Below are 25,326 nucleotides of genomic sequence, written 5' to 3'. Positions count from 1 at the left end.
AATTACTGAGAGTCTGAAGAATGAACCGGCCAAACCCTCCAGCGGGGATGGGGGCCTGGTGATGGTGTCTGCGGTGATGTGAATCCTCAAGGTCCAGTACAAACTTGATGTTCCTGGCAACAGTTTCCTGACTGGCCAATACACAGAAAGGGCCAAGTCTCAGCACTAGACACACAAACCTTACTGCCTCAACAGCCCCCAGCCCAGATGCAGTAGGCAGTGACCATGATACCCCACGTTAAATGAATTCACATTCCCTGGTATCTTTGGGTCTGCTTATCTTGTTAAACAGTAAATTTTTTAAAAGCAAAAAGGATGTATGAAGGTGAGACACACACAAAATCACCAGCCTTGAGTCACAAGCCCTGGCTTTGTGCTCCCCTCCCCATGGGCATAAGTGAAAGCACAGAATTTCTGTCACAGGACAGACATGGAGCCCCCTGAAGAACAGATGACCAAAACCTCGCCTCTCTAAGGAACTACAGAGTGAACGCTGCCTCAGTTCGAAAGCATAAACTTTTAAAAAGAAAGGGGAAGAAGAGATAAGACACAAATTTTAAACTCCAAGATCACGGACAATGCTGTTGCTGCCCTTGAAGGGTTTCAGACTCCTGCTACTCCTGTGCCCTCCCTTCACAGCCTAACTCCCTTAAAAGGTCTTTAATACATACTTGGAACATCTTCAAATCCATCCCAGAAGTCTCCTACTGTGGCTCCTGTGATGATTTCATTGGTCCTACAGTTGACAAGGTCGACTTCCTGGTTCCCAAACTCTTTCCTGAAGGATTCGGGTTTCCAAAGGTCAGTGTTCAATTTATGATGCACTCCTGACACCATCACTGGCTAAAAGAAGAGAACAAAGACTTTAGTTTGAACTCCCCCAGCTCTGACCCCAAACAATGGCAGCCCTTTTTCAAACTGCTGTTTGTTTGTTTCTCTGTGGCTGGTCCGCAGTGTCAGATCCTGAGGTGACAGCTTAGTGCTCTGAGCTCCTGCAGCACTTATCTTCATGTACTCCTTGCTCTCAAACTACATTAGTAAGCTTCCAGAAGCAAGGATCCCATCTTCTGACTCTGAGGCCGTTACTCACAGAATACCAACATCAAGGCTCCGGACCAGGCAGGGAATGTAAAGGGGAGACAAAGGTGGTAGGAGTGTCCTGTCCAAAAGGGGTGCTGCCACTGGTCTCCAGCCTGCTGTGGCCAGGCAGGAACATGGACCTGTGGTTGCCAAAACAAACCAGAAACCCCAATCTTTAGGTGAAACAGCCTAACTAAAATATTGAGGAGTTCGAATTTTCTAAGCATTATGGAATCCAAACAAAACATGGCTAATGGATCGTATTCAGCCTGTCGTCGTCATCATGAGCAAATATTAGTATACACGGCTGAAAAAAACGTAGGAACTTTTTTTGTTTTGGTTAAATACATACATTTCTCTATTTGGCAATTCCCCAAGTCCTGGCCTTGTCCAAGAACACAGTGTTCCTTTAGTGAGGACTCCATTTGGCCCAGAAGAGAAGCCAAAGACCCAGAATACAAAAAGCAAAACAAGAAGCAGAGGAACAGGTCTACAAAGCCATGCATCTCTCAAACCATCAACCAAAACGTAAGACTGAACAATGCAAGCCCCTGGGAGACCACACGCCAACTCCAAGAGGACACCGCATGGCTCTGGCCCACCGAAAACTGCCTTCACCCTAAACCCTTCAGAGTAAGGATTTGAGTTGGGAAGAGGGACACGCGACTTTGATTATATTTTGTCTAATCCCCCAAGCCCCATCAGCCCCCTAGTCTCACCTGTACCCCTCCTGTTGATGTCTGTCACCCAAGAATCTGTCACCCAAGAATCACGGTGCCCAAAAAGCATTCATCAAAAACCCAAACATGACTGGTTTAGAAGCAATCAAAACCTCACTGGAATTGAGCTCAGGAATGTCTGCTGTAAAAAATAAGACTCACAGCTACAGCGCCTTAATTATATTCACCCTCAACAATAAAGTACAAAATGAGCAGATAAGGTATATACCACTTACAACTGAAGGGTGGGGGGGGGCAGGATTGTCAGGAGCCTACCAAAAGAATGGAGAAAGGGGCTCTAAATTGGGCTGGGGGAACAGAGGTCCCTCTTACCTGTCCTTGTTTCCAGCACTCCCTAAACACATTCCAGTTGCTCTTGTTGTTGGGATCCTGGAGGCACAGCAAGCGATTATCACACAGCCAGTAGTGAGGAGTGTCAAAGCCCAGAATGCTGGGCTTAATAGTCAGTCCTTGAGGCCTCTTAGATAAATCAGAGGAAGCCTTATTTTGCACCAAAGAGGCAAAGATGTCATCAAGGATTTTTGGTGTATTTTTCAGTCCATTTTCGGTCTGAATTTGAGAAAGAACACAAGTCTGTAAACAGGTCATTCCCTACCATCAAAAAAAACCCCATTGCTATAATGCTAGGATAAGTATCAAATACCCAGAAAAGAATCTAAGCCAGGACCCTAAGACAAATAGGTAAGTTCCTTTCCCCCACTTGACTCTCAGAAGTAGATGCAGAAAAAGTTTAACAGAAAAAAATGGCCCAGCTCAGTACTATAACCTGTGAAGCCCAGCTGCACTGAAACCTTCTGTACCCATGACAGAAAGCCTAAGAGTCATATCTTCTTTCTATTGTGTTTTAATTTCTCTAGTCTCTTCCTGTTCTGACTCTATTCATTTTTACAAGATGGAATACAAACAATAAAAGAAATGTATACCTTTCCTGTAGAGGAATTCAAGAGATTTCGGAGGAAACCAGAATTATTGTTGCTTACAGGTGTTAAAATTGTGCTGTTAAAGGTGTGGAGGACTGTGCTGGATTTGCTCAAAGGGGGGAGGGGTGGAAGGCATTTGATTTCATTCTTTAGAATTGGCATCGTTGGTTGTTTTTCTAGAAACAAAACCAAAAACATCCAGATGGAAAAGCACTCCGAAAGGCAAATCCCTTACTTATCTTCTATTAATAGAATTACTTTGGAACTTGGTTTTCATTTACTTTAGAACTTAGACAAGGATTTCCAACTGGTATTAAAACAATAAATATCCAACATTCAAGGTGATATTATGCTAATTGGGTTTTTTAAATGTTTTTTTTGTTGTTGTTGTTTTCCCCCCAGTATAGGTGACACACAAGGCTCCTTTAGTTTCAGCTGTACAACATTGCGATTCAACTTCTTCGTTATGCTGTGCTCACTGCAAGGGTAGCTCCCATCTGTCCCCATACCAGGCTGCTACAATACCATGGACTGTAATCCCTATTGCTGTGCCTTTTATTCCCGTGTCACATTCATTCTGTAACTGGAAGCCTCGATTTCCCACTCCCCTTCACCCATCCCTCCACCCCACCCCTCTTTGGCATTCGTAAGTCTGATTCTACTTTTTGTTTATTCGTTTGTTTTTTTTAGAATCCACATATGAGTGAAATCATATGGTGCAAATGATATTTTTTAAACTTCCATTTTCTATTTGTTTGCTCCTGATATACAAAATATAATTTTTATAAATTAACACTGTAACTAGCAACCTTGACAGATATGTATTTATTAAATATAGATATAGATTTTTCACATGATTTATCAGATTGTCTAAAATATCAACAGCTTTATCACTTTCTTTCCTAACCTCTTTTTTTGTTTGTTTGCTTTACTGCAATAGCCAGGACTTCCAGTACAACGTTTAATAAAATAGTGATGGCAGGTATCCTCTCATTCCTGAAAGGAGGCACACTGTTAAAAAAATATTCAGCCAAAAAAAAAAAAAAAATCAAGCATTATGATGTTTGCTGTCAGTTTTATTGTAGAAACTCATTAGATTATGTTCCCTTTTGTTCCTAATTTAAAAGTTATTTTTTAAAATCATGAATAGGTACTGAATTTTACTACTTTCTGTGTCTTGTCACATGACTTTTCTCCTGTATTTTCAATGTTAAACTACACCTGCATTTCTGAAGCCCTGCTTGGTCATACTGTAGAATTCCTTTATTTAGAGTACTGAAACTTTGTTTAGGATCTTTGAGTGAAAGAAATTAACCTGCAATTTTTCTTTCTTATAACTAAAAAGCAGAATCGCCTAAATTCTAATTTAACTATCTGACTCCAAAGCCTAAATTCTTTATACTGTTATCAAGCATCCTAAGACAACAGCACAGATGAGAAAAATAAAACTGAAGCCAGAACATTCCAATTAGACAAAATAGGAACAACAAACAGGGTAAGGACAGAAAGGTAGAAATCGTTTATTAAAACAAGTCCCAGCCCACTCCTTTCTTGCCAACACAAACAGCCTAGAGTTCTACTGTCAGCAGTTGTTCTCCCTTTTGGGACTGCACTTTTTTTTTTTTTTTTTTTAATGTAGGCTCCACATACTCAGCATGGAGTCCAACACAGGCTTAAACTTACAACCCTGAGATCAAGAGTTGGATCCTTAACCAACTGAGCCACCCAGGTGCCCCTTGGGGCTGGATTTTAAAACTACTTGCATTTATGTCAGGTCTCACTGGTGACTACAGGGAACCACTCCTTTCCATTCCACACACTTCTAATCACACAGTTCTCATAGCAACTGAGGTCGCCAAACCCCTCCGAGAATGGACTAAAGTTCTCAGGAACCCATAGGAAAGCAGGAAACCCTCACCCTTGTTTTCCTTGTTGACATTCCCGCTAGTCAGGTCTGCCAGCCAGTTTAAGGGAGATGTGCTGGCTGGACAAGCAGGCTTCATGCTGCTGGCTGGCTTGGAAGCGGCTTCCCCAGCCACAGGCACTGGCTCCAATACCAAGGGATTCTGCTGGAACACGGCACCAAGAGTAGGTTTTTCTCCAGCAAAAGAAGTCTGTGTTGAAATTAAAAAGAGAATTTTCCACAAGCTGAAACATTACATTTCCTTTTCCTTACCTTCTCTAACAGCTCACCAGTAAGAGAGAAATATCCCAAACAAAACCACCTAATAGCCCTGGACATCACCACAACTGCAGTAATCTTATAATAATAGACCACAACTATATAAAGTAGAAGAGATTTTAATTGTTTTTTAGCCTTTAAGTATTACTGATGAAAACAAAAGATATGTTAAGAATTTAAATACAGCAAGATATCCCTCCCTAACCCTTAATCAACCATTTTCTGCTCAGACATATCTCTATCACTCCACCTACCATGTTGTTTTAAAATGACCAGTTTATGTCTATCCCCCCTGTGAACTCACAGAACCCTGAATAAGCACTCACATGGTTGCTAAATGAATGAATACGTGAAATGAATGAGTGAGAGAGGCAGCATAGGAAAGATACAGCTGTGATTTCAGAAGGAAACGAGATGCAGAGAAAAAAATGCTCTTTTAGCATAGCATAGTAGGCTTTAAAAATGAGATGAACAGCTCTTAAAAGAACTCCAACATTTAAAAAACTAGACAGAGCACACCACTTATTTTTCTGTTACTTAAAAACTGCCTTGACTTAGCTGACAAGTTTATACAAACATAAGAAGGAAAAACAGTCAAATTCCTGCTGTGGTCCCGGCCTTTCTTTTACATGTGACGAATTTCTGTGATACTCAATTATCAGTATTGTTTATTATTCCTCTGTTATTTATTTATTTTTTTTAAAGTAGGCTCCATGCCTAGCACGGAGTCCAATGTAGAGCTGGAACCCACGACTCTGAGATCAAGACCTGAGCTGACATGGATCGGAAGAATTAGCATAGTTAAAATGTCCATGCTGCCCAGAGCAATTTACACTTTCAGTGCCATCCCGATCAAAATACCGAGGACATTTTTCAAAGAACTGGAACAAATAGTCCTTAAATTTGTATGGAACCAGAAAAGGCCCTGAATCGCCAAGGAACTGCTGAAAAGGAAAAACAAAGCTGGGGGCATCACAATGCCAGATTTCGAGCTGTACTACAAAGCTGTGATCACAAAGACAGCATGGTACTGGCACAAAAATAGACACATAGACCAATGGAACAGAACAGAGAACCCAGAAATGGACCCTCGGCTCTTTGGGCAACTAATCTTTGATAAAGCAGGAAAAAACATCCGGTGGAAAAAAGACAGTCTCTTCAATAAATGGTGCTGGGAAAATTGGACAGCTACATGCAAAAGAATGAAACTTGACCACTCTCTCACACCATACACAAAGATAAACTCCAAATGGATGAAAGACCTCGATGTGAGACAGGAATCCATCAAAATCCTAGAGGAGAACATAGGCAGCAACCTCTACGACATCAGCCAAAGCAACCTTTTTCATGATACATCTCCAAAGGCAAGAGAAACAAAAGATAAAATGAACTTATGGGACTTCATCAAGATAAAAAGCTTCTGCACAGCCAAGGAAACAGTCAAAAAAACTAAGAGGCAGCCCATGGAATGGGAGAATATATTTGCAAATGACACTACAGATAAAAGACTGGTATCCAAGATCTACAAAGAACTTCTCAAACTCAATACATGAGAAACAAATCAAAAAATGGGCAGAAGATATGAACAGACACTTTTCCTGAAGACATATAAATGGCTAACACACACATGAAAAAATGCTCAAAATCATGAGCCATCAGGGAAATTCAAATCAAAACCACACTGAGATACCACCTTACGCCAGTTAGAATGGCAAAAATAGACAAGGCAAGAAACAACAATTGCTGGAGAGGATGTGGAGAAAGGGGATCCCTCCTACATTGTTGGTGGGAATGCAAGTTGGTACAGCCACTCTGGAAAACAGTGTGGAGGTCCCTTAAAAAGTTAAAAATTGAGCTACCCTATGACCCAGCCATTGCACTACTGGGTGTTTACCCCAAAGATACAGACGTAGTGAAGAGAAGGGCCATATGCACCCCAATGTTCATAGCAGCATTGTCCACAATAGCTAAATCGTGGAAGGAGCCGAGATGCCCTTCAACAGATGATTGGATTAAGAAGTTGTGGTCCATATATACAATGGAATATTACTCAGCTATCAGAAAGAACGAGTTCTCAACATTTGCTACAACATGGACGGCACTGGAGGAGATAATGCTAAGTGAAATAAGTCAAGCAGAGAAAGATAAATATGATTTCTCTCATCTATGGAACATAAGAACTAGGATGATCAGTAGGGGAAGAAAGGGATAAAGAAAGGGGGGGTAATCAGAAGGGGGAATGAAACATGAGAGACTATGGACTATGAGAAACAAACTGAGGGCTACAGAGGGGAGGGGGGTGGGGGAATGGGATAGGCCGGTGATGGGTAGTAAGGAGGGCACGTATCGCATGGTGCACTGGGTGTTATACACAACTAATGAATCATCGAGCCTTACATCGGAAACTGGGGATGTACTATATGGTGACTAACATAATAAAAAATCATTATTATTGTTCAAAAAAAAAAGACCTGAGCTGAGATCAACAGTCAGACGCTTAACTGACTGAGCCACCCATGTGCCCCAATTCCTGTTACTGATGAGGAAGTGGAAGCATATGTGAATCAGCTGATGTGAACCAATGTCATGCAATTAGAAAGTGGCAGAAGAATTCAAATTTAGTTCTGAATCTAAAGAGCACAGCTCTTCTACTTCTACTGCCTTTGACACCACAGCTTTATGAAAATGTGGAATTCTGCCTATCAACATGGGAGAAGACGCTGGGGTGAAGGGGAAGAAGGGAGAACGAGCGAGAAAGATGTGATGGTGGAGGTGAAGCGGAAGCTAGAAGGAAGAGGCACATGAGAACCATGGAAATATACATTTTTTATGGTGAATGATGGGTAAAGTTCATTTCAATATTATTTCCTTTAACTCTTCAAATATATATAACATAAATAAGTTATACTCAGTAATTTTAAAAGATTACCTTAACTCTATAAAACACGAAAAGTTTCTTAAAAATCCACATAAAATTCAACAGCAACTCATTAACTGTAACAGAAGACTTTTTTGCTTTTTCAAGGAACAAAAATTACAACCTACTAAAAGAACCTACAGATGAGGTCCACAAAAATGTGAAAAGTGAGAATGGGTCCATGAAATGTCACATGAAATGTAGCAGTTGTCTCTTTCCACTGAACACTGTCCATGTTCCTTTCAAGTATACTACAGAAATCCTTAGGTTATTTGAAAAGATAGAGAACAATCTCGAGGATGGTGAATCTAGCATAAATAGTATACCTGTTTTATGTCTTCCTTTGAGGCTGGCTTTGAGAAGAGTTTGAACTGCCTATTTGAACAGGGACAATTTGCTTTTATTCCCCATTTTGCTCTCACAGAATGAACGATGTCTCCAACATCATAGAGGGCTAAAAAAAGGGGGGGGGGGAGACAAACATCTCAACAAGGGTATTAGGTACTTTCAACCTCAGTATTACAAAGCAGAAACTGGTATTTCCAACAGAATTACTTTTTTTTTTTTAAGCCCCATGGTGCTTAGATTCTCTCCTTTTCATCCTAAGTATGTCTTCCCCCACAAATGCATCATTTTCCTTCCTTCTACGAAACTATTCACAAGATCTTAATCAAAAAGTTTTTGGGGCATGATTTAATACATCTTTGGACAATTTGTGGTACAAACTAAAGTAAGTTATCAAGCAATTATACTACATAACGTAAAACCAAACCACCAGCCCCAATGAGCTAACCAAAACCAGGGGGAAAGAAAATCACTGCACCACACGAAATACCTTTCCCAGGAATGATTTGTGTAGGCATCAGGTTCTCTGGTTCATGTATCTGACTCTTCACACATCTGAGCCAAGAGAAAGTCTTGTAGGCAGCACCTGCAAACGAATGATTTATAGTAACTGCTCCTCGTGGACTATGGCTTCAGAAATCCATCAACCACAAATCAATAAAAGGCTTAATTTAAGAGTGTCCTAAGGGGGGCTTGGAGGAGAATCAAGTCATTTCTCACCTTGTTGGCAATTCTTCTTCTTCATCCGGTAGCAATCCACACACACTCCAAACCCACACCGAGGACACACCCAGTGTAGGTTGAAGATGGTGGTGTCACACACATCACACATTTCCCGAACACCTTTGACAGCTCGCTTCCAAGCAACCTGTCCTACAAAAAAATCAATAAATCACTTAGTCTCGGGGAGGAGAGGGTTTTTGAAATAAAACATGAAAGGAGAGGGAAGCTGATGCCATTCCTCCTTTGTACTGGAGTTCCCACCAACTCTGTTCAGCCTTCAAAGACCATCTCAAATGCACCCCCAACCCCTCCACCATGAAGCTCTCCTGGATTCCTTCAGCACTCTCATCAACTTGTATTTGTACTTCAGACTTAGGCTTCTTCACACTGTATACAGTCAGGTGTGGTTTTACCTCTCCCCAGGGGACGAAGCTCTGTAAAAGCAGAATCCCTGTTCAAAGGGCTGTGCCTTGTCCCCACCCACTCTGCATAGCGCCGGTACGGACTACGTACTGCAGAATAAATCAATGAAAAAAGCAGCAGTGACTACAGAAGCTGCCGTTGGGACACAGGTATTACACAGCAGGGATTCTTTCACCTTTTGGATCATATGCCCCTTTCAGAATGTGAAGAGGGCATGGACCATGCTTTCTCTAAAGGAAAAAAAAATGATTCAGATACACAAAGCCAACACAGATTGTTAGGCTGTTCACACAGCCCCTGAATCCACTCACACAGCCTATGAAAAACTCGAGGTGGTGAAGGAACCTGGAAGGAGCAGCACATTAACTTAACAATAGTACAAAGTTGGTTTCTTCATGGGCCAGAGTCAGAAACTTGATCTTTTTAGTGTCAGTAGTGATGCAGGTATCCAGGACTGACTCACGCTAACCAAACAACCGACAGGTTGAGGCATCACCCAAGATTCTACAAACTGTTATCTTCTGTGGCAATGGCCAAGACCTGATAACTAGATGGAGGGGCCTTCCAGGACTGGGTAGGGCATCATACCCCTCCCTCCACTATGGAGAAATGCCAAACCAGGTATCAGAAAGCTGATTCATTCAAGGAGTATGTGCAAAGGGAGGACATTTTCCTGGGTCACAGAAAAGCTCAATGTTTGTTAATCAGAAAACTCTTTTCTGTCTCTCTCTCTCTCTCTTGAACAAGACTGGATCAATACTGTCACGTTCTTGTTTTATGGAAAATCTCTTTTTCCTGATCCAATCTGTGGTTTATTCTTTCTTTCTTCCAACTGACCAAAACACAAATGATCAACTTCAGTTTTTACCCAATTAATCCAACTGCTAAATGAACTTGTGCCACTTCGTTATAACGTAACAGCTCAGCGCACGATATGCAGAGCTTCAGGCATCTTACAAATGAGATTTTATGACAGTCTCCTTTGTCACGTGGATTAGACTATTTTATTAGAGAGTATTGTTAGATCTCTTAGCCACCCATTTAACAATTATTTGTCACTGAAAGGACAGGATAAATGTATAAAGGTTGACACCTGCTTCCTAATCTCAGGATCAGAGGGTAAGCCCTCTAGGAACATCTTATGGTGCATCTGTCAATATCATTCACAGCGAGTTCCTCTCTTCAACTGACCAGCTTGTCACAGAGGAAAGAGAGGAACAGGAAAACCAAAAAGGCAAGGAGGAAAAGTTAATCCAATTTAAATCTTCAAGGACAGAGTTTCTTAATTATACTCTCAAAAGATAACTATCTGTACCTTTTTCTGTACACTATTCAGACAACTTTCCTTGAGCAAAGAAAAAAAAAATCAGTTGCTTATAACAAGTCCTGCTAATTCAAGAGTGAAGCTACCAATATATTCCAAAGAATGTTTCTACATTCCAGTCATTTATATACCTACCTAAGTAACCTCTAGATCAGTTACTTAAGAATTTTTCTTTAACCTCACTAATTTTACTTAAATGTATGTGATTAGGAAACTCTTTATCTTTACTGACAACAGAAATCAGTGTCACTCATCCTAAATAGAAGATTATGGGAAAAACAACTGCAATAAGATCCTTGATTTGTAAGAGTCTCTGCTACTCCAACAGAATGGAGTGATTCTACACTGCTCTTTACTTTGGCTCACTACTTTGGCTGATGACTTTGGCTGCACCCCAGAGCTCACGATCCCATTCTCCTTCTAGCTCTGAATTCCTACTCCTCAAAATGCCTCAGTTCCCATTCCACCGCCTGGGAAATTTAATAGTACCTGTACCTATCCAATAAATTATTTTTGTGAAGCTAGCTTCAATTAGTTTCTGGTACCTACAACCAAAATTCTCAAGACTGGTATGTGTGGATGCTTGTATTGAGACATATTTGGTTATGCAAAGTCTGAAAAGTTATCTACGAGAAATGACAGGCTTCAGCTTTTAAGTTTCAACCATTTGGGAAAGATAAAATGATGGAAGGAAGTGTGCGGCTTTAAAAATAGCTGCTCCTGGGTGCTTCTGGCTGGATACCTCACTTTCACAGAGGCATAAAAAACAGAAGTATGTTCTCCCAGACATCATACCTTGCGATGTCACGAAGGAGGTCTGGTTCTCATGTGTCACTCACACTGATCCCTGCGGCTTACTGGGCTGACAGATCAGTGTGAGAGTGCTCTTAGAGAGGAGACGACACTGGCACTCACCCAGCTGGAACCTCCAAGTATCCTGTTAAAACCTTGACTCTAACAGAATCCTTTTCACCTGAGCTTGTTCCCATTCTCAGGCATGGGACCCAGTCCCCCAGATTCTGATTCAGTAAGTCTAGAAGAGTCTGCCCGTTCTTATTTTCTTTGAAATGCATTCCTGATTATGAACCTTTGTCTTAAAAATAACCCAACCTGCGGCCTCATCCCCTTCTGATGAGCCCACACTGCTAACGAAGCTATGCAAATTCTACCACTACCTCACCTTCACCTTTCTGAATAAAAAAGGAGTTTTGCTCCTTTGATAATTGCCCCCAAAACAAACCCCAGAGACAGGTGACTGACTCTGATGAAACCAACAGGCAGTTATAAAAGGGAAAATGCAACCTCATTATACCAAAGTCATCCAAACTTCCGGGTGAAAATGAAACCCGCGCAATTAGAACTTAGGTGTCATTTAGGAACAAAATCAAGTTGGACTCAAAAATCCTACCCCCTAAGAGATGCTCTTACTGTGTGGCTCAATAGTTGACATAGCTTCCTTTTCAGAAATCACCATTTGACAGAAGTGGTCTCCAATATTGGCCAGGATATACTTTGCAGTGTCCAAATCAGTCCCCACAACATTTTTGGTTAAAGGCAACCACAAGCCAATTGCTTCACTGTCGTACTTGTTTGGTGTTAAGAAGCCTTCTACCCGCAACACACCATGTTTGTTGAACTGTAACCTAGAGGAAGTGGAGGAAAAAAAGTGTGTTACACACACACACACACAAAATTGATTTACATCTTGTAGTTACTATTTAAATCAACAAATTCCTTCCCAGTTCTCTATAATCTCCATGGCTAATTATAGCCCATTGTTACTTGGCAATGTCAGTGGAAAGATGTAAAAAACTTTAAAATTTCCAAGTTTTCCCTCAGAGGACATGGGGAGGGAGGCAGGGGACAGGTGTTCTGCACTTTAACCAAGATCTAATCATACTGTCTCCAGGGGCAGCTGCTGAACCTTTCAGATTTGGGACTTAACAGCAAGGACCATCACAAGTCACCACAGAAGAAAACGGAAAATGAAGAGAAGGTGATAGGTAATCTGATCAGATCTGAATACAACCACTCCTTCAAGAATACTGCTCAGCAAAGGAAGGCCAACCCTAGACAGTCAATGAAGCCATCCATGAGGAATTCAGCAGCCATATGAATCCTAGCTGCAAATTACTGTGTAAACTTCTGGAATGAGAGGCAGTGTTAAGATGGACCTAAGTACCTGAAGTGCAGCAAAAAGGCCGAATACTTTCTCAAGATTCTCTTTCAATATTTTTGACAACTGTTTCTCTTAAGCTATGTATTCGTTTTGAATTTTTTCAAAATTCATTCAAAATGACACATGTCAATCTAGCTGGAGACACAGAAGTAGACAAATACACAGTGAAGTAGGTAGGATATGACAGATATCATAACCATCATTAAATTTTATAGAAGCCAGAGGAGGAAGTACTGACTGAGTTTCGTGGGACTAACATTAAGACGTCATGGTAGAGATAGTGATTAAGACTGGCCTTACCAGAAAAGCTAGACATTAGCTAAGAAAAGCATGTCAAAGAAACAGTATTTCATACAAAACAAAGAAAAGTGCAGGGATCTTGATTTCTCCATTGGTCACTGGCCAGCTACCAACTCTTCGAGCCTAAGAGACACACCTAAAGTTATATTTTAGAAAAACCATTTGTCCAGAAGAGAGCAGAATGAACTGAAAGGTCATTGGGAGTTCCTTAACAGATGCGTATTAATTTCAAATGGTCAAAAGGAGAGATGCAAATTTTTAACTGACAGCCTAAATTAAGAGACAGTACTAAAAAATGAATTTGAAGGCTATGTCAAAGGGGGAGATGGCAAATAGGATTTGGCAATTGGGCTTTAGTACTGAGTCTCTAACCTTTCTATTTTATCTGCAGGAGAGTTCAATAAGAAACTAACTTGAGGAGGAGACTAATGACAGCCTTAATCTTCTCTCTAAACATCGGCGGGGGGGGGAGGGCTCTATTCTTTAAGTTATGACATTCTTTTTACTGAAGAAGTGAATTTGTTCTAGTTTCCTCTACACTGGCTTCTACTATGCAACACTGAGCAAAGGCACTTTCGTCTTGAAAGAGGTCAAAAATGGGAAAACAGCTAAGTCATAAAAAGCAGTGACTTCTAGATGGTTACAAAATAGTGGTTAAAAAAAAAAAAAAGCTCTACTAATATTCAAAAGAAAAAACTAATTGTCTCCTCCTTAAAAGGCCTATGCCACTTATACCGAAATCCAACAATCTCTCTCCTCCAGTCCACTTATACCTTTCAGAGCAAAGGAACACTAATGAAACCAAGTGTGTAAGCAGGAATACACAGATCTGTACAAAGTGTAACACTTTGTGCTCTCTTCAAAATATATGTCAGAACCCACAGCATATGCATCTTAACACACTTTCCTGTAAAAAAGAATTCTCCAGAGAGGAAGCAGAACTAACCTTTATTAAGAACTTATTCTGGGCCACGTTATTCAAAATATGCTAATATAAGGATATGCTAACATGCTAGCAGTTATTACAGTTCTAAATACCAGACACATACTTCACCGTGGTGCTTCTGCAATTTACTCAGGAACAAATGCGACAACTACCATCTAAAAAACTCTAGAGTTCATTAAAATAAGCCCAAATCTGAAAGTTACCAGAACAGATATAATCAATGACCTAAAATACGTGTGCATTTCAGTCAGTTCTTCAGCCCTCTTAAATCTTGATAAAACTAAAGGGGAGGAGGTGAATAGAAAAAATTCAAGTCAACATTTCTGTTTATGATTAGAAGGACTAGTCGAGCCTGAAAGTATCTACATTTCTGAGAAAGTGAATCATACTTATAGTTAACCCATACCAACAATGCTCATTTATTTACCAAAGAGCAGATGACAACAAAAAAGAAAAAACAGCCTTTTTCTTCACTAAGAAGAATTGAGAAAACTTGACTTAAAAAAACACAATGTAAAAATGAAAGTTTTTGCCTACAAGATTAGGAAAGATTTTTTAAAAAAGATATGCCTCTTCCTGCTGGCAACAGTACAGAGAGACAGGAATGCTTAAACGCTGCCGGAGGGCCTGGACACAGGTGCAACCTTCCTGTAGAGCAATTTGCAGAACATACGTATCAAAGCCTTAAAACACACACGGCTTCTGACCCAGTAATGCCACTTCCAGTAATCCTTCCAAAGTAAACAATGAGAGATGCGGATAAGGAGATGATTGTTTCTGTACTATTTTTAGTGACAAAAACCACAAAATAATCTTAAGACCAATAAGAAAATTGGTTAAATGAATTTTCAAATACTGTTATGGGTTCCTACCTAATTATTCAAAGTTTTTGCAGAAAAAAGCTAACATGACCAAGGGGTTCCTACAATGTACTGAGAAAGTAAGATTAAACACAGTATATACAACATACCCAAGCAAGTATGCTTGAATATATTTCATGACCATACAAACACTAAAATGCACTGAAAAGTTAACAGTGGTTATTTGTAATTTTTTTTTTTTTTAAGAAATTTCAGCATTTTTCTATAATGTTTGTTAGTTTTGGGAAGAGAAGGTTGCATGTTTAGGCTTCTCTAGTTTAAAAACCAACTGAACGGGAGACCGAGAAGGAAATAACATGGGATAAGATCTAGACGCTCAAAGCCAGAGATTAAACATGCAAACTTCACTCTTTGTAGTTCTAGATTTACCACTGACAGAAGAGGGAAAAAAGTATGCTATAGAGCCCAGATTATCTGAGCTTTTCCCCAAATGCCTCACCTCCTGAAGTGAAAGAAGCGACAAAACACAGGCGAGTCTTTCTGCTGCTCCTTATCCTTGCGGAGGCTGTCCAAGCGGCACTCCCGGCACTTGGGCAGCTGCGCGACAATGTTCACGCAGGAGTCATCCTGTACAAAGGCCTCCCCGCTCTGCTGCAGCTTCTTGAGTTTGGCTGGGTCTGTCAAAACCGACTTCCGGGAGGGGGCTAGGAAAACAGAAGATTAAAGAAATGAGACTTCAAAATTTTAAGTCACCCCAACATTTGACTGAATTCTTTTCCAAAGGACAGCTTTCCCAAAGGGAGAACTCCTTAAATACTGGTTCAACTGTAATTTCAAAAACTGGCTTAACATAAGACCACCATCAGAATAATTGGAAAGCTTTACTCACTTTATAAAATAATTCTCATTTGGTAAATCTATTTGGCAAGGCAACTTAAAACCCCAAATTCACCAACTAGACTCATAATTCCAAGGTAGTGTACATCTCTACTCACAACCCTAGATAAGAAAAATATTTAAGACTCTTCCAAATCAGGTACTTAAACTCATTGCAACACTAAAAATGCAGAGAGATAGGTTCACCTCAACAGAGATCTGTGTGCAAGTCAATTCTGTCACTTTTCAAAGACTGTGTTTCAAAACACACAAAGCGTGTTTTCTAGAGCACTGCGCAAAAGCCAACCATTCTAAATATAATAATGGCCAAACAGCTTTCCCACACAGGCCCCCGGGTGTATAAAGTAAGAGCTATCTTCTAAATGCTTCCAAGACGTGTCACCTGACCCTTGATATTTCTTCAATTTCCTTCATACACGTTCCATTCAGAATGAAGGGCAGTAACTAAAGACTTATGGATTATGATTTTAAGTAAAGGCACATTTTAAGTTTTAACTTGTAATGTGCAAGAGAACTTAAAGGGAAATGTTAGCACAGTTTCTAAAGAAAAAGGGGAGGGGGCACCTGGGTGGCTCAGTCATTAAGCGTCTGCCTTCAGCTCAGGGCGTGATCCCAGGGTTCTGGGATCGAGCCCCACATCGGGCTCCCTGCTCTGCTGCGAGCCTGCTTCTCCCTCTCCCACTCCCCCTGCTTGTGTTCCCTCTCTCACTGGCTGTCTCTGTCAAATAAATAAATAAAACCTTTAAAAAAGGGGGGGGGGGGAAATGTAGAGATTTGACAGGAAAGAGTGATCTCTGCATCAGTTGCATCAACCCAAACAACACGGAAATGAATCTATTTATAAGTCAAGAGCATTGAGGAGTATTTCATATGAAACCAACAGAAAAGACCTTCTTCCCTCAGGGCCCAAGGCGCAGGGATGTAGATTCTTTGGCAAACAAAAAACAAAAACAAGCCCAAGAAACAACTTTTGGGGAACCAGTTGAGACACAGCTGGGAGAGGTTAGTAGTTGGGGAGGAAAGTGGAAGATCTCAAAGGAAAGAACGCTTTAAATAAACTAAACACCTTTAATGACCTTAGTGATATTCTAATCTTACCTCTCATTTTTAAAAAGATTTTATTTATTTATTTATTTGTCAGAGAGAGAGAGAGAGTACAAGCAAGGGGAGCGGCAGGCAGAGGGAGAAGCAGGCTCCCTGCTGAGCAAGGAGCCCGATGCAATGCGGGACTGGATCCCAGGATCCTGAGATCGTGACTTGAACCGAAGGCAGATGCTTAACCGACTGAGCCACCCAGGAGCCCCACCTTACCTCTCTTTTGAAGTAGAACCAGAGCACGCCGTAAAATGCTAAATGGATGCTGTCAGGCCATGATCCCTTATTCAGTTATAGTGAAAGAACAGAAAATAAAGATATCAGCAGTTCAAGGATGGAATTTTAATCACTCAGATACTGAAAAAACATCACCTTCTAGGCTGGACCAGGTTTTCAGACCACGGCCAAAGAGTCCAAAGGTTATCTGTTCTGCCCTCACTTATAAGAGGAAATACCTAGAAATAAGCAAGCTGAACTACCTATATATCTAGCTCTTTAGCAAGGAGAGCAACAGTTGACCTAATCAATGATTCTCACAAATTCGGAGTAGAGCCAAGGGAAAAAAGTAATGCCAACTTCTGAGGAGTCACACGTCTACCTAACAGAAAACAGACAGCTGTTCTTCGACTCAGCCTGCTTTTGTTTTCTAGCCCCAAACTGGAGAAGGATGCAGGGGACAAAATAGCTTCCAGTCGAATCTTTCCATACCCACAAGCAATACCAGTGGACGTAGCGCAGAGATCCTGATCACACTCTCTCGCTCTTCAACCAGACGTCCCAGGAGACAGCATGCACCAGGACATTTAATTAGGTCTTTCATTTCTCTAAAAATCACTTTAGTTGGTATATAGCTGTACAACATACAAAGTAAGACAAAGCGAGACTCCCTAACTCTAACCTATAATGTGCTTATCAATGTAGAATTTTTACTGTTTCTTTACGTAATATTAAAGTAATCTGCTTCAAAAACTATCTGAATGTAAGTCCTGATGACTCAAAAAGAATAAAAAAATAGAACAGAAATATGGTTATGAATATTCACTTTCTTTGGGGAGTTACATAATTTAAGAGGAACAGTATAATCTTGCGCAATTAATTTTATGCAAATTAACAGCCCTATCAACTTATGCCTAAGAGTGCAGAAGCTGGGCTAGAAGAATCACTAGACAAAGAGGTTTTCCTACTCCTCCAACTCTGTAGCCAAAGACCAACAGTCAAATCCATCCATCTTCTCTCTAGCTTCAGAGGCCTGAAGTAAAAACTAAATCGTGGGTACATTCGTTTCCTACTTATCCAAGTGCATAGTGTTTTTTATTACGTTTTTTAAAAGCTATCAAAATCCATGCTAATTTTCCCACACAGCTGACAATTATCAAAGGTATTTTTAAATTGGAATAGCTCTGAACCTTTTGACATACCAAAGCCATTTAGTTCTAGTAATTCTAATAGAACTCATGTTAGCTGCCATCAGTGGCATGCACCCTCAAGCTACAGTGTCGCGTCTTCTCTAAAGAGTACGTGCAGACCTTGTGGACACAGCAGGTGTGGTTCCAAGCCACCTCAATCAAGCGAGTATCACAGGAAAGCATATCAAATAAATTTTTTGGTTGCCCAGCACATATAAAAGTTATACTTACACTACACTGCAACGAATTAAGTGTGCAATAGCCTTGATCCATTGAAAAAACATTATGGTAGCTATAGTCTTACAAAATGTATTTCTTAAATAAGATTTGAAAGTCAAAATTATTCCCTGATCCATGGGCTGCAATAGGTACTGTGTTAGCCAGCATGAAAACATCAATCTTGTGTATCTCCATCAGAGCTCTTGGGCGAAGAGGCGCCTTGTCAGTGAGCAGTAATATTTTGAAAGGAAGTTTTTCTTTCTGAGCAATAGGCCTCAATAGTGGGCTTAAAATATTCAGTAAACCATGCTGTAAACAAATGTGCTGTCATCCAGGCTCTGCTCTTCCGCTTACGGAGCACAGGCAGAGTGGATTTAGCATACCCTAAAGGCCTGAAGGTTTTCAGAAGGATGAAAGCATTGCTTCACCTTAAAGTCACCAGCTGCATTAGCTCCTAAGAAGAGAATCAGCCTGTTTTTTGAAGCTTTGAAGCCAGGAACTGACTTCTCCTCCCTAGCTATTAAAGTCCTAGCTGGCATCTTCTTCCCATCTGTCGTGTAGAGTAGCCACCTTCGTGAATGATCTGAGCTAGATCTTTGGCTAACTTGCTGCAGCTTCTCCAGCATTACTTGCTGCCTCACCTCGCACTTTTAGGTTATGCAAGGGCTTCTTTCCTTAAGCCTCAAGAACCGACCTCTGATAGCTTCAAACTTTTCTGCAGCTTCCTCGCACCTCTCAGCCTTCATAGACTTGAAGAGAGTGATGGCCTTGCTCTGGACTAGGCTTTGGCTTAAGGGACTGTTGGAGCTGGTTTGCTCTTCCATCCAGACCGCTAAAACAGTCTCCGTATCAGCAATAAGGTTGTTCCACTTTCTAGATCATTCGTGTTTTCACTGGAGTAGTACTCCTTAATTTCCTTCCAGAATTTTTATTTTGGATTTGCAGCTTGGCTAACTGTCTGGTGTGACAGGCCTAGCTTTATCTTGGCTTTCAACATGCCTTCCTCACTAAGCCTAATCATTTCTAGCTTTTGATTTAAAGTGAGACACGTGCAACTCTTCCTTTCACCTGAACACGTAGAAGCCACTGTGGGGTTATTACTTGGCCTAATTTCAGTATTTTTGTGTCTTAGGGAAGAGGCAGGCCGGAGGAGAGGGACAGAGATGAGGAAATGGTTGGCTGGTGGAGCAGTCAGAACAAATGCAACATTTATCAACTAAGTCCGTCATCTTTCATGGCCGCAGTTTGCGGTGCCCCAGAATAATTACGACAGTAGCATAAAGATCACTGATCACAAATCACCATAACATCATGATAATGAAGGGTTTGAAATATTACAAGAATTATCAAAATGTGACAGAGAGACTACAAATGAGCAAAAATTGTTGGGAAAATGGTGCCAAGAGACTTGCTTGACACAGGGTTACCACAAACCTTCAATGTGAGAAAAAAAAATGCAGTATCTGCAAAGTGCAATAAAGCAAGACACAATAAAACGAGGTACGCTTGTACGTAATTTTTAAGTTTTGAGTGCAGTAGGACTTGGCCTTAGGCAAAGAAACTGCCCAGTGTTTCAGTCCGTCCTTAAAATCTTTAACCAAAAGTCCTTTTTCTAGAGGTGCTGGTATAATTGTCTTAAAAACAAAAAAACAAAACAAAAAAACCCCTGCAGATCTGAACTACTTGCATGAGCATAAAGTATCAATCATCTCTTCCGTCTCTTCTTTTTTTTGGAGGGGGGGGAGTGGGAGTGGGGAAGGGCAGAGGGAGAGGGAGAATCCCAAGCAGGCTCCATTTCCAGTGCAGAGCCCAAATGGAGATCAATCTCACAACCCTGAGATCATGACCTGAGCCGAAATCGAGAGCTGGATGCTTAACCGACTGAGCCACCAGGCGCCCTTCCATCTCTTCTATCATACAAAATCAGTGATAAGCTGAAGATAAAATTACCATCTGATTACTTTAGATTCTGTTTCAAAATTATTTGCTTACAACCAGAAACTGGGAACCACCCATCTAATAGGAACCAATTAGGCCATCTGATAAATGCATATATAATGGAATCCTTGCAGCCTTTAAAATGTTAATAGACACCTACACTAATTCACAGGGTAAAACTGTTGGTATAAACCCATTTGTGTAAGAGTTTGTCTGTACTTCTAATACACGTGGAACTAGGTACACCAAGATATTAACAGTAATCTTTTTTTTTTTTTTAAAGATTTTATTTATTTATTTGACAGAGACAGCCAGCGAGAGAGGGAACACAAGCAGGGGGAGTGGGAGAGGAAGAAGCAGGCTCCCAGCGGAGGAGCCCGATGTGGGGCTTAATCCCAGAATACTGGGATCACACCCTGAGCCGAAGGCAGACACTTAACGACTGCGCCACCCAGGCGCCCCTAAGAGTAATCATTTCTGAGGAGATTTTGGGATGTTACTTTCTCCTTTGAACTTTTCCAACTGTATGAACTATTTCTTTTTTCTTTTTTTTTTTTTTTAAAGATTTACTTATTTATGAGAGAGAGAGAGGGAGGGAGCACATGCAAGTGTGCACAAGCCAAGGGAGGGGCAGGGGAGAGGGAGAGAGAGAGAGAATCCTTAAGCAGACTCCCCACTGAGCAAGGAGCCCAATACGCGACTCGATCCCAGGACCCCAAGATCATGAACTGTGCCGAAATCAAGAGTTGGCTGCTTAACCAACTGAGGTGCCCCTGTATGAACTTTTTCTATAGTCATTTTCATATTATTTTCTCATACGGTAAGAAAATATATATATATGTACCCACTACCATCTCTTACCTTCTACCAATAAAGACATGTAGAAACACTCACCGTTCTGGATTTTATTGTTGCTTCTTGTACAACAGCTTTCATTATCTATTTTTACCGAAGATTCCTTCAAATTCTGTGACCGGCATCCTAAAGTTGAAGGTTCTATCTTCTTTTCCACACAACTATTAGGGCTATTACTACTGACACCTGCTTTCTCTTCTGGCTTATTAGAAAGGACATCAGATGTAGAAGGTGTATATTCTAGGTGCTTCTGCAGTTCAGGAGTACTGGCAATTTCCAGCTCTGCTGTGGAAGGCTTTATAGGTAAGCACTCCCTAGGAAGGCCAGCCGATGACGGAGAAACAGATTCCAATTTGTCTTCCTTATCAGTGTTGGTCTTCAGCTGGGTACAGCTACCTTTTGGTTCACTAAGGGGTTTTAAGTCTCCCGTTCCATTCTGGGAGAACTTTGAAGACAGCAATCCTACTTTGCAGACAATGTCTGGTTTTGTTCTCAGTATTTCAGGCTTTGTATTGAGACAGGACGAAAGTTCTTCTGGTAAAATCTGTTTATGACATCTGAAACAGAAAATATGAAAAACTAGCATCTACGTCTCTTTTACCTCTCCTCTACCTTTCAAAAACAACTGTTTGGTACCCTAAGGCAACCAATACGAAAGAGAAAAAAATGCTTATGTTATGAGAGAATGTAGGATAGGTTTCTGTGAGCTGGAGTTAAAAATAATCAGTCAATGGCTCTGCAAAAGTATCTTAAACACTCCGGAAAATATAACCCTAAGTCCTATCTGTATGTTCTTATAAATCCTTCACTACTTCAGGTTAGTTCTATATATTACAGCATAATGAAACTTAGCTTTCCCTCAAAACAAACGGAGTTATCGTATGGAACCAAAACCACCAGTAGCACAAAACCCAGTCTGGCTACAAACATGTAAGCAGCCCCGACGCTGGAGAATTCCATTCTTGTTTGGTTAGTGATCAGGACCCAAAGCAACTGAAGAGCCAATTGATTACTTGCTTGTTCACAGAATGATCTGGTATTCCTCCCATCCCTTACCCTAATGGGGGGTATCCTTAAAGAACTTTTGTTTCTCTGAAATTCATCCTAAAGTTGTTTCCCCAGCAAAACACAAAGTCCTTTTTTCCTATTATACTTGTTTTCCCATGCCTCTAACAAAGGATTTCACCCTTGAGAAGAAAAAACAATTTTTTTAAGTAAGCTCTATGCCCAACTTGGGGCTTGAACTAACGATCCTGAGATCAAGAGTCGCATGCCCCACTGAATGATCCAGCCAGGGTACCCCAAGAACTTCATTTAAGTACTCACTTTAGGCTTGGGGAACACTGTACTTCTTACTATTCCCCTTTTCTACTCTGAAGACGGCTCCTCCTTCTGTCCAACTGCTCTGTGGCCACCTTCCAAGCTCATCCCAGACAGCCCGCTTTCCTCCCAGTGAACCAATGTACTCAGCCACCCTCCCCCGATTGCAGCATTCCTCCAAACCCACCCCCCCGCCTTTTTTTTTTTTTTTTTAAGATTTTTATTTATTTGGGGGGGGGGGGCATGAGCAGGGGGAAAGGCAGAGGGAGAAGCAGACTTCCCACTGAGCCCGATATGGGCTCGATCCCGGGACTCCAGGATCATGACCTGAGCTGAAGGCAGACGATTAACCAGGTGAGCCACCCAGGTGCCCCAAATCCACCTTTCTATACCACTGTCTCTCTTACTTGTATGTTAAGCTTTTATCAACTGTCTGCACAGACACCACCCCTTCTAAGAGAGGCTTCCCTTAAAACCCTTGTAGCCACTTCAAATCTCCGGTTATGCTTTTTTTTTTTTTTTTTGAAGATTTTATTTATTTATTTGACAGAGAGAGAGGTAGCGAGAGAGGGAACACAAGCAGGAGGAGTGGGAGATGGAGAAGCAGGCTTCCCACTGAGCAGGGAGCCCGATGCGGGGCTCGATCTCAGAACGCCGGGATCATGACCCAAGCCGAAGGCAGACGCTTAACGACTGAGCCACCCAGGCGCCCCTGGTTACACTCATTTCTTACTCCTTTTCTTCACCTATAAATTAGCAACCTATGCCCCCTGTGGCTACTGCACCCTCATTTCTAGGGCTTACCTTCTCTGCAGCCACATTTCTCACACCTATATTTGACGTCTGAGCTGCTAAGAACCACTCACTATCACCAGGTCTCCCTGTTCTCCACACCCCCACTGACCTCAGTCTTCCACATACCACCAACCTGGCTCCTTTTCCTTAAAGCGGACATTCATTCTACAACTGTCTGTAGGATTTCAATGGATTCTCCTAACTTTATCGAGTCAAGAAAGTTGCTCTTTCCTCACATCTCCAATTTTTTTAAATGTTTTCCACGTTGTTCTGTATGCCTATCACCCTTTTAACCTAAGGCACGTGACCAATTGAAAACCCTAATGAAAAGCCTCCCTGGACAACCTGAGAAGTGATGAATGGCAGGTGAGCACACCAACATAGCTATACTAACTCTCTATGAAACACCAAATGCAGTCTTGCCACCTGAGCAAAGGTAAGCTCACACGTGATGAACCATTCTAGTTCTAGTAAGACTGAACACCTTCAACAAACAGCTTTACTCACCCTTGAGGAATTTTTGCGCCAAGATTAGGTGGAGAGTTGGCAGCCTGGGGAGTGCTCTGCTGCCTCGGGTCCTTACTCGGCGGAGTTGCAGCAGTACAGCCGAGCAGTATCTCCTTAAAAACTGTTGTGGGAACAGACTGTACAGGACACATACTGGGAGAGGCCTAAAAGATACCAAACCAACAGATATTAAAAGGGAAAGTTCCTAGTTGGGGAATTATGAAGTCCTAGCAAGAATCAAATTTATTTGCTTGGTGTAGCACTGAATAAGCAAATACCATTTCCAAATTAAACAAAACAAAACAGGACAGTATAACAAGTGATAAATCACAACATTAAGGACTTCTATTCAAAGGCTGTTAAATAAATCACGCCAGCTTTTCACAAAACTTGAGTCTTCCTATAAAAAAAATCACCAGCTGATCTTTTACAGACTTCTGAATCATTAGGTCAGGAAAACGCAGCCATGTGGCAATTACTTTAATAATGCAATGCACAAAAGTGAGTTTTCAACTGACAGTCTTCAGACGGTGGCAGCCTCACACGCCTTCATTTTAGCATTACCTGAGTGCCTACGACGCACTTACTGCATAGGCTGGCAGGAGACCAGACCACCTAGGACTCCCGTAGGCAGTGGTGCCTACTGGGTACCAAGAGAAGCCTTTACAATGCAATAAAGGTTGAGAACACCGTTATTGCTTTTATACGGCTCTTCAAGTCACAAAGGCCACCCCAACTGCAAAAACTACCAAGTCATGACAAGTCTATGGGACAGAGTTGGGACACCTTCACTTTTCAGGTAGTTTTATCTTCACAAAAATATAAATAACAGACCCCTCTTCTTCCCAATTTACACTTTCCATAAAAGTAAACTTCCCACCAGGGAAAAAGAAGGAAGAGATTAAACTCAACTCCACAGGGGCAGTCTCCAGCTAAACCAGGGGAAACCGTTCCCCCTCTCCAGCAACCTCTCTGTACGCACGTAAATTACAAGTCCCTGCCCTTCCCAGCTGCAGCTCTTTCATTCCACAATGACCTTACATTTACCTTACTACCAAAGCTAACCTTGAAGAATCTTCCAAGTTTCTTCATCTTCCAGGTAAAATCTGAGGTAGAACCTGACCTTAAAACTTAGTAAGGTTTTAAAATTTCTCAATTCTGAGTATATTTACATGTAGTCCACTCATGAATCTTTTTCTCAGACATTTAACTCTGGCAGCTTGAAGAGTGCCTAATACATGCTAAATATTTAGATATATCTGAAAAATAAGAATTACCTTAATCACCAAAGTTTTGGCATAGCTTCAAACTATTTTAAAATACAAAACTATCAGATCATATATTATTTTAGTCAACTCAATTTTGGTCAAATATTAACCTAGTATTCCCCAGAA

At 41.1% G+C, this 25,326-nt stretch overlaps 1 protein-coding gene across 2 annotated transcripts in view; it reads right to left on the bottom strand.

Annotated features, from left to right (window-relative positions):
* KDM3A (lysine demethylase 3A) overlaps positions 1-25,326 on the bottom strand; it is a 56,518-nt gene that overhangs the window by 12,625 nt on the left and 18,567 nt on the right. For both annotated transcript variants that reach the window (XM_045808869.2, XM_045808868.2), the window contains exons 9-19: positions 23,933-24,096; positions 21,350-21,867; positions 15,400-15,604; positions 12,083-12,297; positions 8,905-9,057; positions 8,675-8,770; positions 8,166-8,293; positions 4,659-4,854; positions 2,744-2,916; positions 2,133-2,369; positions 672-843 (exon numbers count right to left, since the gene is read on the bottom strand). In XM_045808869.2, the coding sequence (XP_045664825.1) occupies positions 672-843; positions 2,133-2,369; positions 2,744-2,916; positions 4,659-4,854; positions 8,166-8,293; positions 8,675-8,770; positions 8,905-9,057; positions 12,083-12,297; positions 15,400-15,604; positions 21,350-21,867; positions 23,933-24,096 (2,257 nt within the window). The remainder of the gene's footprint in view (positions 1-671; positions 844-2,132; positions 2,370-2,743; positions 2,917-4,658; positions 4,855-8,165; positions 8,294-8,674; positions 8,771-8,904; positions 9,058-12,082; positions 12,298-15,399; positions 15,605-21,349; positions 21,868-23,932; positions 24,097-25,326) is intronic.

Source organism: Ursus americanus, chromosome 7 (assembly GCF_024610735.1).
Source record: "Ursus americanus isolate L20-20 chromosome 7, mUrsAme1.1.p, whole genome shotgun sequence".
Lineage (NCBI taxonomy): Eukaryota > Metazoa > Chordata > Mammalia > Carnivora > Ursidae > Ursus > Ursus americanus.
This window is presented reverse-complemented; position numbering and strand designations above follow the sequence as displayed.